The sequence below is a fragment of the Eptatretus burgeri genome, chromosome 1 (assembly GCF_056783735.1).
Source record: "Eptatretus burgeri isolate ZD-2024b chromosome 1, Ebu_testis_v1, whole genome shotgun sequence".
In the NCBI taxonomy this organism is placed as follows: Eukaryota; Metazoa; Chordata; class Myxini; order Myxiniformes; family Myxinidae; genus Eptatretus; species Eptatretus burgeri.
In genome coordinates, this window is record NC_140961.1 from 164,522,657 (window position 1) to 164,537,191 (window position 14,535).

The following is a 14,535-nucleotide window of genomic DNA, read 5'->3' on the forward strand; positions in this document are numbered from 1 at the left end:
TCAGTCCCTCCTTGCTTGGTCATCCAGTATGGACGGACGGCCTGATCTCGGCAGATTCTTGGTGGTACCATACGCCTTCCACTTCTTAATGATTGTCTTGACTTTGCTCTAAGGGATATTGAAGGCCTTTGAAATATTTTTTTTTACCCATCCCCTGATCTGTGCCTTTCCACAACTTTATCCCAGAGGTCTTTTGAAAGCTCCTTGGTACTCATGGTTGAGCCTTTGTTGTGAAATGCACTACCCAGGAGAGGAAAGTTACAGGAACAGCTGATTTTATTCTGAAATAATGAGAATCACTACAATTTAATAGAGCTGGAGGCCAATTAACTCGAAGGTGAATGGTTACACCTGAGCTAATTTACAATTGCTCTTATAAGGGGGTGGACCCTTATCTAACCAAGATATTCTAGTTTGGTATTTTTGAATAATATTCTGAAATTTGTAGAATTTGTTTTTTTTTATTTGGAAGTTGTGGTTACGATGTGTAAATTAAAGGTGGAAAAAGTCGGATTTAATATCATCTAATTCCAGGGTATAAGGCAACAAAAGGTGAAAATTTTGAAAGTGAGTGGAGACTTTCTATAGGGAGTGTGCGTACGTAGGGATGGACGGACAACCCGAAAATATAATGCCTCTGGTGACTTCGTCAATGGAGACATAAAAAAAAAAATCTCAATAAACTTGAGGTATGTTATTTCAAAGAAATGAAATTGTTTTCTTTAACAGGATATCTTCGAATTAAAAAACATAAATCTGTGACAACTGGTTCTACCTTCGCCATCTGGTCATGATCCATGACAAGAACATCGTTCATGAGGTGGTATGCTTCTGCAATGAGTTGCATGTCTCCGTACTCTATTCCATTGTGTACCATCTTCACAAAATGGCCCGATCCCTCACCTCCAACCTTGGCAATGGGGAAGAAAGTGAAAAACCCTCGTGTCAGAATGAACGAATAAATGAGCTGGGAAATATTCTTGAGTATTCAAAGACAACCTTTGGTTTAAATAATATGACATGAAAGCATAACCTGATGAAAGATTCTATTTACGAGTAATATTTATTCAAGGATCATGATGAAATCGAGCCACTTAAAGTTTTACATGCAACGGTCCGTTTACTTAGCCATTCTTTATCACCACCACCAACCCCAAACAAGAGGGAGGTGTCACTCACCCAGTCACAGCAAGACTCTCCAGTCTCAACTGTAGCTGCAATACTCTGGAAAATGTTCTTTATGTGTGGCCTAGAAAAGGAAATATTGAATTGATAAAATGGTCTAGTTTGACAACCTGAAAAATTTAATTTGTCATAATTGTGTTGCGTTGGAGGGGGTACGAATTAGGTAGCATGTTAAGCTTGCATGTCCCCCACGTGTTCGCAGATGTTAGAACAATTCCTGTGACAAGGGACCCGTTAGAGTGAAGTTGTACTGTTGTTAAGTGTGCCGTGAGAGGCAGCATAGTTGACATAAGGGGTAGATAGGGAAGTGTAACCCGTACACGTCCTCTCTGGAAAGCCAGCCAAAGCATCCAGGTGAGAGAAGGAGAGGGGTGCATTTAGATGTCAGTGGTTCATGTGTGGGCCGATAAAACCCCCTCGCAACCTGCACTCTGAGTACAAGGCTCCCAGCGTGGCACTTGCCATCACAAGGACCCCCGATATACCTTGCAAGTTATCTCCTTATTGGTTTGGGTGGCACTGGTGGCAACACCCCCATCAACATGACATCAAGACGGCGGTGGCAAATTGTCACCTCATTGGCCAGTACCGGGGCATGAACAAAGAACGGTGCATGGCCGTGGGGGCAGGTGTTAAATAGGCTGTACATAGACTTGTTCACTCTTTCATCTTTTCTCTTCAATGTGGTCTTTCTCTGATCTGTCTCTGAAGTCCAGGCTGTTTTGGTTTCTCTCCCTTTGAAGCCAAGTGGCTCTCAGCGGTGGGGTGAATCGAGTTGGTCGGAGCCGGGCATGCTCACGCTTTCTCCAGAATCGGTTGCGTCAGCGTGGAGCAAGCCCACCTTTGCGGGTGCTAGAGTGCTGACCTGCGTCACCCTGCAGTCTTCCCCCATGCTTCATTCTGGAAACCTGCGCACCCATATCCTTCAAGACTGTCTGGTTTCTCCCCTTTATGTGAGTGGAAGAGCACACGCGGTGCCATTGATTATTTCTTTTATCAAATATGTTTTGGTTTATCGAGTGCGTATTTATTTAAATATCTTTATTTCCATCTGCCTTTCGTCTCGGGATTCTTCATTTGTGTTGTCCAATCTTATTTCAATAAACTGTTATGTCTTAAGAACACGTGTCGCTTTTTATCTTGCAAGTGTGCAGACCCTTTCGGCCTGGTTTGGATCAATCCCGAGGGAAGAAAAAAATTAGTTAAATATTCACTTTAAGAGATCGGCGGGATTTGGATCCCGACCAAGGGAAGCTATGCTGTCCGTTTGAACGTGATTCCCATCAATTCAGCCATTCGCAAAGCACATTGATATGGTGTGGTGGGTTCGCGTTAGTAAAGAGACCACAATATTTTTGAGGATTTAGAGACAAATAAGCATCACGTTGAATGTCATTTTAAAGAAAATAAAACTCAAAGATCAAAATATTTTAACAAAGGAGAATGCATAACACCTACCAAGCGTCCTTTTCCCCACCAGGCATCAGGGAGGGGCCGTAGCGGGCACCTTCTTCCCCTCCACTAACCCCACTGCCCACGAACAGCAAGCCCTTAGCTTTGAGCTCTGTGCAGCGGCGCTAGGGTACAACAGATCATATGAGAAATGTCGCAAAGAGGGCAAGGAGGAAGGGATAAAAGTTAGAATGTTTCTGCATTGCAGGGAAAACAAAGAAAAGCAAAGCAGATTAATTTCAGCATTGAAAAAGGCACAGAAAACCCCAAGTAAGATATTGTGTTAAACAGAAAAGCGTCAGATGTTGGCCACTTGACTGCAAAATCTGTGATATAAAAAATTATCTGGCAAAATTGTACACCCAGATTCTTAATTTATTGAAAAAGATCATACTCAAGTTGTTTGTAGTTGTCCATTTTAAGGTTAGCACCAGCTCCCGCCCCTCACCCCCAACCGGCAACTCCGCTAACGGTATCCTTCCTTCCTTTGTCTTATGCCAAAAGATCCATTACTGACCACAAATTAGGAAAATGTCTCACAACCAATAATTATTTGAAAATAATTCCGACAAGAAAACAGGTTGCTGCCAACCATCAATGCCAACCATCAGGAACAATGAAAGTTGAGAGGGAATCATGAGACCTTAAAATTTAGTTATTTTTATTTTTTGTATACCAAGTGGAGGCTCGTGTCCGAGCTAACACACAAACATATAACAAGGTAGGAGACAAGAGGCGTGGGAGAGGGAAGCACAACATGGTGCGGGACAAAGAGAATCGATATGTGGGAGGCACAGGGATGGGGCAGGGTACACTGGGTAAATATGATGGCACTACAGGGACTTTCAGGAATTGAAACAGGGAATTTGAAGGAGGTGGGTTTGGGGTAGATTCACGGGGGTATAAAAGATCAAGATTTTGGATGGGGGAAGATAAGAGGTGGTGGTGATCAACTGTTTTGAAGACCTGGAGGGAGGAATGGGATTGAAGAGAGTGTGGGAGTTTTATTCCAGAGGTGGGGGAAAAAAAAAGAGGAATGAAAGAGTGAAGGTGAAAGCAGTGATTCTTGATTTTGGCAGTTTCACCAAAGCGGGGTTTTTGGCGGACCTTGGCGCCCTGAGGAAATACAAGAGAGATGGATGACAGACAGGGCACAACTACAAGCGTATAAAAAAAGGCATTTTTCTTGTCGAAATGGGAATTGGTATCAAGGTTGCCATTAGTTGCGAAGGAAGGATTCGCATCACAAATGTTCAAATCATAATCATTATAGCCTCCAACCAACAAATACCGGTTTTCTTCAGTGAAATCTATTAATTTCCTGATGTTTAAAAACGATCAAGGTTGATCGAAGATTTATCTGAATCCCAGCAAAAACAATAGGCTTGCAGCTACACTGGCTTGGAAGCATAATTTTTTAGGTCTCCGCCAACGAAGTCGCCGGAGACATTATTAGTTCCCGCTGTTGGACTTGGGTGATGGATTAGGTCTCCTCCGTCCGTGTGTCCATCCGCAGCCATATCTCAGACATGTATGGACCGATTTTGTTCAAACTTTATAAGACAACATGGGATAGCATACGTAAGCACGTCATTTTGTTTCACAATTCGATTGAAGATGGCCGACTGGCAACCATTTTAGTTGGAAAAAAAACAAAACGTGGGTTTGAACGCGTCCTCAGCCATTTCACGGACATGCATGACTGATCTTTTGCAAACTTAGCACACAGATAATGAATGAGTGCTTACACATGCACACCATTTTATTTCAAAGTCAGATCCAAAATGGCCGACTGGTGGCCATTTTGTCACTTAAATGTGTCCCCAACCGTTTCTTGGACATACATAGTCCGATTTTGTTCAAACTTGACACAAGCACAGTTCGTGATGGCGTACACGTACAACTCACTTTATTTTGTGATATGATCACAGATGGCCGACTGGTAGACTGGAAGTCATTTTACTGGTAAAAAAAAAAAAACCCGATATTGAGTCTTTTATAAGGAGCACGAAGCACTCGCTCGGGGTGACGGAGTGTGAAGGAAGAGGAGGAAGGAGTACATGAAGAATTCAAAAGGGCATGTGGTAAGGGAAGAGTATTGATTATGGGGAATTTTAACTTGCCAGGGATAGATTGGGTCCAGGAACAGGGAAAGGGAATAGCGGATGAGGATTTCCCAGTTTTAGTCCAGGATTGCTTTTTAACCCAGTTTGTAGATAAGCCCATGAGGGGGAGTGCAGTTTTAGACCTACTTTTAAGTAACAATCCCAATATGGTGGAGAAGGTGGAGGTGGGGAGCATTTAGGAGCAAGTGACCAGAACATTGTGCATGCAAAGATTCTGTTAAGGGTTAGATTTCAGGATAGTAGGGTAAGGCTATTAGATTTTAAGATGGCAAACGAGGTTATGAGGAGAGAATTTGGTGATGTAGATTGGGAGACAAACAACAGGACAATCAGCATCAGAGAAATGGGAAACCTTCAAGGACCAAATGTGTAGAGCGCAGAGCAAATGTACATTCCAATGAGGTGTAAAACTAGAAGTAGAAAGAGACCAGGGTGGTTGAGCAGTGAGATAAGGAATGCTATTAAGGAGAAGCAGAAGGTATTTATTATGTTTGAAATAACAGGACTGGAGTTAGATTTATTTCATTATCGAAGTAAACAGAAGCAAGTTAATAAAATAACTCGGCAAGCCAAAAGAGAGTAAAATAGGACATGGCTGAGAATATTAAACATAATAGCAAGGCTTTCTTTAAGTACATCAGGGAAAAAGAACAAGTTAAGACGAGTGTGGGCCCATTGAAGAATAGCACCAGGAGAGTGGTGAGTGATGAAAGTGAGATGGCAGGCTTATTAAACAGGTATTTTTCTTCAACCTTGAAACAAGAACAGTCAGGAGAATTGCCAATAGCTGAGAGTATCTATCGAGGAGGTGAGGAAGGGCTTTCACAGAAGATCCAGGTTGGAGCGGAGGAAATAAAGGAACAGCAAGGTAACCTAAGAGTAGATGAGGCTCCGGGTCCAGATAATATGCACCCGAAAGTATTGATGGAGGTGGCTGAGCAGGTAAGCGAGATGTTAACGGATATTTTCAATGGCTCACTGGAGTCAGGACAGGTACTGGAGGATTGGAAAGTAGTAAATGTAACACCATTATTTCAGAAAGGATCCAGAGAAGAATGGGGAAACTATAGACCTGTTACATTGACTTCAGTTGTGGGGAAGGTGTTGGAGACATTAATTAAGGACCAGATGAAGAACCATTTAAACAAATACAAACTAATTAAAGGTAGTCAGCATGGGTTTACCAAATCTTTTAGAGTTCTATGTAGCAGTGTCTGATTGGGTGGATGATGGAAAGGCAGTGGACAGAGTATATCCAGACTTTAAGAAGGCATTTGATAAGGTACCACATTGGAGGTTGTTAGCCAATGTGAGGGCTTGTGGAGTGGCTGGTCAGGTAGCTAATTGGATTGCAAACTGGCTTAGTGGTAGGAAGCAAAGAGTGGCTGTGAGTGGGAGAATGTCTTGCTGGGAGGATGCAAGTAGCAGGGTACCTCAGGGATCAGTACTCGGACCATTACTATTCATTATTTACATCAACGATTTGGATAGTGGGGTGAAGAGTGTTTTCCAAATTTGCGGATGACACAAAGCTTGGAGGTAAGGTGGATAGCAGAGGGGCTGGTGAAAAGATACAAGAATGTATTGATACTTGTATAGATTGGGAAAAAAATTGGAAGATAGAATTTAACCTGAGCTAGTGTAAGGTGTTGGGGATGGGAAAGAACAATGAAAATAGAGATTACAGGATGTAAGGGGTAATTTTGGAGTGTTTCGCACAGGAGAAGGATCTGGGGGTGGTAACAGATACGGGAGGTAAGCAGGCAGCACAGTGCCAGGCAGCTATAGGTAAAAACAAGTAGGGTTTTCGGTTGTATTCGGAGGGGGATCATTTATAAATCAAGAGGTGGTGTTCACATTGTACAGGAATTTAGTTAGGGCCACATCAAGAATATTGTGTGCAGTTCTAGTCACCACAACTCAGGAAGGACATAGATTCCATAGAGAGGGTTCAGCGTAGGGCAACTATATTGATTCCGGGCCTAGCTCGACTCAGCTATGAGGAGCGGCTGAAAGAGACAGGGCTTTATTCATGAGAAAGGAGGCGGTTGTGAGGAGATATGATAGAGATGTTTAAGATAATGAAAGGTATAGATAAAATAAGTGAAGATTAATTATTCAACAGAGTATACAGTGACAGAAGCAGGAGCCATAGTCTGAGAGGAAAGAAGAGGAGGGTTAAGACAGTAGTTCGGCAGGGGACTTTCACTCAGAGAGTAGTTGATGCATGGAATGGTCTCCCTGGAAATGTAGTGGCAGTAGAAAAAGTAGATAAGTTTAAATTGGAATTAGATAGGTACCTAGAAGTTATAGAGAGAGACGGGTATGGGGATGTTGACAGGTCTTTTCGGTAGTTATCTTGCCAAAACGAAGTTTTTGCAAGATATGTTAGTCAGCTTGTATGTTTTTTTTTTGGTTTGTTTGTTTTGTTTGTCTGTAATCACATATAAAAAATTCTGCAGAGCACAGTTATCATCGGAAATTTTTGTAACTTCGCATATCAGAGGCCTATAGAGGTCCCTTTCAGCGCATAAAATTTTGAAGGTCAAGGTCAAAGGTCAAGGTCACTTTGTCGCAAATCAGGGGAGTCGACGAAACCCATATTTTGAGTAATTTTGATCGGATCGTCTTCAAACTTCATGGGAATATAGTTCATGGTCTGGCGCTCAGCTGATTAATTTTTGGTGGCGATTGGCCTTGACCTTCATGGTTAGCACCTGAGGTCAAACATATTTGACCCCAAGGTCAAATTTTCAAGTTTTGGGAACCATATCGTGTAGTACCTCAAATTGAACACCTCGATGAGTGCTTTCTAGATTTGTCAAGCTTGAGATATTGTGACGTCATTTGGTGACGTTATGAGGCAAACACATTTTTCATGGTTACTCTGTAGAACGATTCTCATCGGAATCTCTCGTTGGCAGATATTCCTCAAGGAGTCGCTCCTGGTGGATAGCAGCTCTGTTCACCCCAGTGTGACCTTAAAGAAGTCACATGTGGTCACCTTTTGGCAAGATACGGGTCACCCTGCGGGTGACATTGGTTTATTTGAGCATTGATATGTGTACGGAGTGCTGTTGGTGGGGGTCTTGTCAAGGGGTGTTGTGTGGTTGATGTATGTTTTTAACCAAGCCCATGCCTCCTCCGCTCATGGGAATAAGAAAAAAAAATAGAAAAAAAAGAAGAAAAACTACAAAAATGAAAAATAAATAGATTTAAAAAAATTTAAAAATTGCATTTTCTTCCTTGGATCTTGTGTAGATGGCTTGGTGTGGTGTTCACGCAGGCATGATGAGTGAATGGCCTCCACCTGTGTCTGTTTTCCTTGTATTTTCCTTGAACATGTACTCAACCATTTCTCAGACATCCATTCACTTGGCCCACAGATAATGAGATGGTATTCATAGAATACTTGCCCCACGCAATCTGGAGAAGGACTTCATGAAAGCCAACTCTTCTGGCCTCAAATGTGCAATTAAAAAATTCAAATCAAATGCAAGACCAAATAAAATCGGTCCTGCATTGGAGTCATCAGAAGGAACCCAAACAAGCAAAAAGCAAAGATGAAGTCATCACGAGGAACCTGGACAGGACTCGGGTTTCAACTGCTACTCGTTTACCCTCAAACCCATCCAGGCCTTATTATTATTATTATTATTATTATTATTATTATTACCCAGGCCTAAGTGAGCCTTATTATTAACAAAAAATAATCAAAAACAATGCAGTTAAAAATAATAATAATAATAATAATAATAATAATAATAATAATAATAATAATTCTGGCTGCCAGACCATACGTCCGATCAGATTGAAATTTAAAACATATAATCCCATCACGACTAGATCATAATTTTGAAGTTTCACATCGAATGATGCAGCAGTTCAAGAGAGAGCGAATTAAAAAAAAAAAATTTCCTTCAATCCAACAGAACTGCCATACCATGTGACCTATTAATTATTCAAGAACACCGTGGTGTCCCCAAGGCTTGGGAACATGTGCGTGAAGTAGAGGTTTGAGGGAAAATCCAAGATGGTTGCCAAACCATGTGACCGACGACATCATAGGTGGGGAACTTTATATTTCTCAAAAGCAAATACCACCCATCACATCACTGATGGTAATACTATAGGGGGGAGTGAGAAAAGAGGGGGGGAGAGGGAGAGCATGGTGAGGTAGAGAGAGCGGGGAGAATGAAGAGATGGAGAGAGGGGAAGCGAGGAGGGGTAGGGGGAGGGAAGACAGTGCGAGGTGAAAGGAAGGGAAGGTAGACGTGTAGTGGAGTGTTAATTACAATTCATAACGTCTCATCAAAATGATTCTGCATAGAATAACAGTGAAGACGGTAACAAAATAATGTCCGAAATCCATTTTTGACCGGTCATACTATAAACAGTGCCCGAAGCACTCGCTCAGGGTGACGGGGCACGGAGCAGTCGCTCGGGGGTGACGGGGCACGAAGCAGTCGCTCGGGGGTGACGGGGCACGAAGCACTCGCTCGGGGGTGACGGGGCACGAAGCACTCGCTCGGGGGTGACGGGGCACGAAGCACTCGCTCGGGGGTGACGGGGCACGAAGCACTCGCTCGGGGGTGACGGGGCACGAAGCACTCGCTCGGGGGTGACGGGGCACGAAGAACTCGCTCGGGGGTGACGGGGCACGAAGCACTCGCTCGGGGGTGACGGGGCACGAAGCACTCGCTCGGGGGTGACGGGGGCACGAAGCACTCGCTCGGGGGTGACGGGGGCACGAAGCACTCGCTCGGGGGTGACGGGGCACGAAGAACTCGCTCGGGGGTGACGGGGCACGAAGCACTCGCTCGGGGGTGACGGGGCACGAAGCACTCGCTCGGGGGTGACGGGGAACGAAGCACTCGCTCGGGGGTGACGGGGCACGAAGCACTCGCTCGGGGGTGACGGGGCACGAAGCACTCGCTCGGGGGTGACGGGGCACGAAGCAGTCGCCCGGGGTGACGGGGCACGAAGCACTCGCCGGGGTGACGGGGCACGGCACTCGCTCGGGGTGACGGGGCACGAAGCACTCGCCCGGGGTGACGGGGCACGGCACTCGCTCGGGGGTGACGGGGCACGAAGCACTCGCTCGGGGGTGACGGGGCACGAAGCACTCGCTCGGGGGTGACGGGGCACGAAGCACTCGCCCGGGGGTGACGGGGCACGAAGCACTCGCCCGGGGGTGACGGGGCACGAAGCACTCGCCCGGGGGTGACGGGGCACGAAGCACTCGCCCGGGGTGACGGGGCACGAAGCACTCGCCCGGGGGTGACGGGGCACGAAGCACTCGCCCGGGGGTGACGGGGCACGAGCACTCGCCGGGGGTGACGGGGCACGAAGCACTCGCCCGGGGTGACGGGCACGAAGCACTCGCCCGGGGTGACGGGGCACGAAGCACTCGCCCGGGGTGACGGGGCACGAAGCACTCGCCCGGGGTGACGGGCACGAAGCACTCGCCCGGGGTGACGGGGCACGAAGCACTCGCCCGGGGTGACGGGGCACGAAGCACTCGCCCGGGGTGACGGGGCACGAAGCACTCGCCCGGGGTGACGGGGCACGAAGCACTCGCCCGGGGTGACGGGGCACGAAGCACTCGCCCGGGGTGACGGGGCACGAAGCACTCGCCCGGGGTGACGGGCACGAAGCACTCGCCCGGGGGTGACGGGGCACGAAGCACTCGCCCGGGGGTGACTGGGCACGAAGCACTCGCCCGGGGGTGACTGGGCACGAAGCACTCGCCCGGGGTGACGGGGCACGAAGCACTCGCCCGGGGGTGACGGGGCACGAAGCACTCGCCCGGGGGTGACGGGGCACGAAGCACTCGCCCGGGGGTGACGGGGCACGAAGCACTCGCCCGGGGGTGACGGGGCACGAAGCACTCGCCCGGGGGTGACGGGGCACGAAGCACTCGCCCGGGGGTGACGGGGCACGAAGCACTCGCCCGGGGGTGACGGGGCACGAAGCACTCGCCCGGGGGTGACGGGGCACGAAGCACTCGCCCGGGGGTGACGGGGCACGAAGCACTCGCCCGGGGGTGACGGGGCACGAAGCACTCGCCCGGGGGTGACGGGGCACGAAGCACTCGCCCGGGGGTGACGGGGCACGAAGCACTCGCCCGGGGGTGACGGGGCACGAAGCACTCGCCCGGGGGTGACGGGGCACAAATAACTCACTCGTGGGGGACGGAGCACGAAGCACTCGCTCGGGGGAGGAGGGGGGGGACGGAGCACGACGCACTCGCTCAGGGTGACGTGGCACAGAAAAAAAACGTCTGCAGAGAGTGAACAATTCTCTCAGAATGACATGGCACGGTTCCGCTATCGACAATAGGTGCTCGGTAAGTGGCTGAAACGCTCAAGCAAGCACTCCAATGAAATGGTTGACCAGGCTGTCGCTGCATACCATTTAGGATCCCTTTAACTTAAAAGCCGGTCTTCACCACGCACTCAGCAGTTAATGAAATAAAAATTATTAATTTTTTTTGTACACCTTGTCGAGGCTCATATGAGAGCAAACACAAAGGCACGATAAGGGGGGCATGAGACAAGAGGGGTGGGAGTGGGAAGGACAAAAGAGTGGGGAACAGAGACATGAGGAGATCTGTGGAAGGGAGAGGGATGGGGCGGGGAACACGGGGTATACAAGATGGACATTACAGGGGCTTTCAGGAAGGAAAGAAGGGAATTTTAAGGAGGTGGGTTTGGGGTGGATTAACGGGGGTAGAAAAGATCGAGGTTTTGGATGGGGGAAGATAAGAGGTCGTGGTGAACGGCTGTTTTGAAGGCCTGGAGGGAAGAATGGGATTGAACAGAGCGTGAGAGTTTATTCCAAAGGAGGGAAAAAAAAGAGGAATGAAAGAGTGAAGGTGAGCAGTGATTCGTGATTTTGGTAGTTTTACCAGAAGGAGGTTGTTGGCGGACCTTGAGCGCCCTGCAGAAATATGATGTGGACAAATCGCAGATCAGAGCGGGGGGGGGGGAGGGTAGTTGTTTGCGACTGGGTAAGGTGGGTATAAAAAGCGATGGGTTGAAACAAGATTTAACTGCAAACACCGAATTTCGGCATTCAGCCTTTTCACGTGCGGTATCAGCAGTGCAGCCATTTGAGGTAAGGGAGGGGATGGAGGGGGAACATACACAAGAAACAGATTTGATTAGACACCACCAGGATTTGGCAGAGGGAGAGAGATTTGAGAATTCAGACTTGAGATGAGAAAGATGTTTTCTGGCTCTCCTGAGGGTTCTACACACTTGTTCCGAGCTTTATGGAAGGAACTGAGATTACAATCAGTTGGGTTTGCTTTCCATGAGGCAAAGGCAAGTTGTTTCAGGACAACTGCCTCACCACAAGCTTCAGTGAACCAAGGGCGCCGAGGAAGGGTAGAACAAATGAAGACGAGAGGGGATAAATCTGTGCATGAGGGAGAGCAAGTTTCTTTGAAAGAATTCCCAGGATGAGTTGATGTTGGAGAATGTAGCAATGGGAGACCAGTTAATGAAATAAAATGACTTTATCCACAAAAGAGTTGCAGCTTAATGGAGACGTCGCAAAGTTCATCGTACGTGAAATAAACATTGCAGAAAATCCGCCATTTTGCCTGCTCGTCTGTGCACGAGTCACGTAGAATATCGGTTTGAAATGTCCTTTTTTTAAAACAAGATTTGCTTCAATACCCTGTCGAGCACATCACAAAACATCCCAAAATATAGACATAAATCTGGCAGACGCTGTAGATAGGCAGTCCCTCTGGGGGCGGGGGGCAGGACGCGAAGTCTTGCAGTGAATGCATTAAATCAAATAGCTCAATGAAGCTGGTTAATTTTGTTGAGTTCCTCGATTATTTGTTTACTCAATATAATTCTCGAAACCGTAGAAAAAGATAAGTTTAATGCTTTGGAAATTTCACATTTTCTTGTGTATGTGTGGAGCAGGGAACATAGCCTTGCTTGCTTGAAGTGAGTAGGTATATCGGCTTAGTTATAAGACTCGTTATTTCTTCCAATTATCAGATTTCACAACAGATTTTGACACATTTAGTCTGGACGATATCCGATCCTCAAATGCGAAATAATATTTCAATGATATACTTTAATTAGTCCGTGAGAGTAGATCGTGGAAAATCGTATCATGTCATGCGTAAAATCCCTCCAAGCTCTTAATTTGAAAACTATAGTACTTAAAAAAAAAGTGATGTACACAACGATTCATGGCCATGATGAACAGACATTCAATGTGAATGAGAAAAGTTTTAAAACAAGGACAAAAGTGTCCAAGAGCAGCGTCCTAAAGGTTTTGTCGGCTAAAATAAAAATAAATAATAATAAAAAAACAACAACAACTTCCGATATTTCGTCATGTGCCTTGATTAAGCCAATAGCGAGACCCGTCATAATGTATTTACGAAATAAATAATGTATTTACGAAATTACAATACGATAAATGGAATAATCTTTAAATAGTAACGTGAACTTTTCGAAACTTTAAAGCAAATGTCTGAATATATTTAAAAGTTCATGATGGACACTCTCAAAAGGCACCGTCAATGTGAGGATGTGTACAGGTGTTCAGTATTTAAGGAGATCCGGATCTTGTATATACAAGAGCCGAGTCCTAGAGGTTAAGGTTTTGTCTTCACAAGAAGAACAAGAAGAAGAACAACGCCGAGCTCTCTATGAGCAGCGTTCGCTATGCGAGACGCTGCTAAAAAAAATTCCAAGTCAAGGTATGGTTGAGCAGGCCAAAAAACATGGCGGCTTCAGACCCCAGCGAGGTTACCCAGGAAACACCTTAAGACCCAGAGAGCGAGGTGGACGCGGATCGCCTGATGAAGGATATAATAAAATCATGCCATTAATTATCTTCAAAAGGGATGTTTTAATAAACCCAAACGACCAATTTTCACTCTTGCACTTCCTTGAATTTTTCTTCGTGTGCATGTAAAGTTTTTGGCTGCTAGTTTTCATGGATTTGGAAATATGGAGTAGACACACACACACACACACACACACACACACACACACACACACACACACACACACACACACACACACACACACACACACACACACACACACACACACACACACACACACACACACACACACACACACACACACACACACACACACACACACACACACACACACACACACACACACACACACACACACACACACATTTATTAGTATAGATAACTTGAGATATAAACGTGGCACAGCACATTGCAGAACCCAAAGACCTCAGCCAACTCTTTTCACCATTCACATGAATGCCTTGCTGTATTGACACAAGGGATAACAACCAATTTCACAACAAAAATATGCTGGAGTGCAATCACTCACTAAACAACCAACCTCTACATTCAGAGCATTTTTATTACGGCTGTGACTGTTGAATAATTATGCCCATCTGGGTCGATAATTTGAGGATTAATCTCCAAAGAAAAGTTAGATATGGCAGGAAAGCCCTTAGAACATTCAAGAAAAACTTTACCTTATAGAGTGTAAAGAAAAAAGAAAAAGCTTTTCTTTCTCGAGTTGAGTTTTCTTATTACATGCATCAACTAAACATTTCTCATTTTTGCATCATGCTCGCCTTACGTTTGTATCTCTGTATTCAGAATTCCCACCATCAATTATTATGTCGCCTTTTTCCAGCAAAGGGACCTGGCAGGAAACAAAGCCCATTGTCATATTAGTATTACAGCAGAAACAAATAAAAACTCGCCAAAACACCGTCTACTCATGAAACAACACCTAAA

The 14,535-nt window shown here is 46.0% G+C and overlaps 1 protein-coding gene across 1 annotated transcript in view; it reads right to left on the reverse strand.

The window, feature by feature from the left end:
- PGD (phosphogluconate dehydrogenase) overlaps positions 1-14,535 on the reverse strand; it is a 178,886-nt gene that overhangs the window by 84,080 nt on the left and 80,271 nt on the right. The window contains exons 4-7 of the mRNA XM_085848498.1: positions 14,375-14,440; positions 2,644-2,762; positions 1,180-1,249; positions 776-910 (exon numbers count right to left, since the gene is read on the reverse strand). Coding sequence (XP_085704624.1) covers positions 776-910; positions 1,180-1,249; positions 2,644-2,762; positions 14,375-14,440 — 390 coding nt within the window. The remainder of the gene's footprint in view (positions 1-775; positions 911-1,179; positions 1,250-2,643; positions 2,763-14,374; positions 14,441-14,535) is intronic.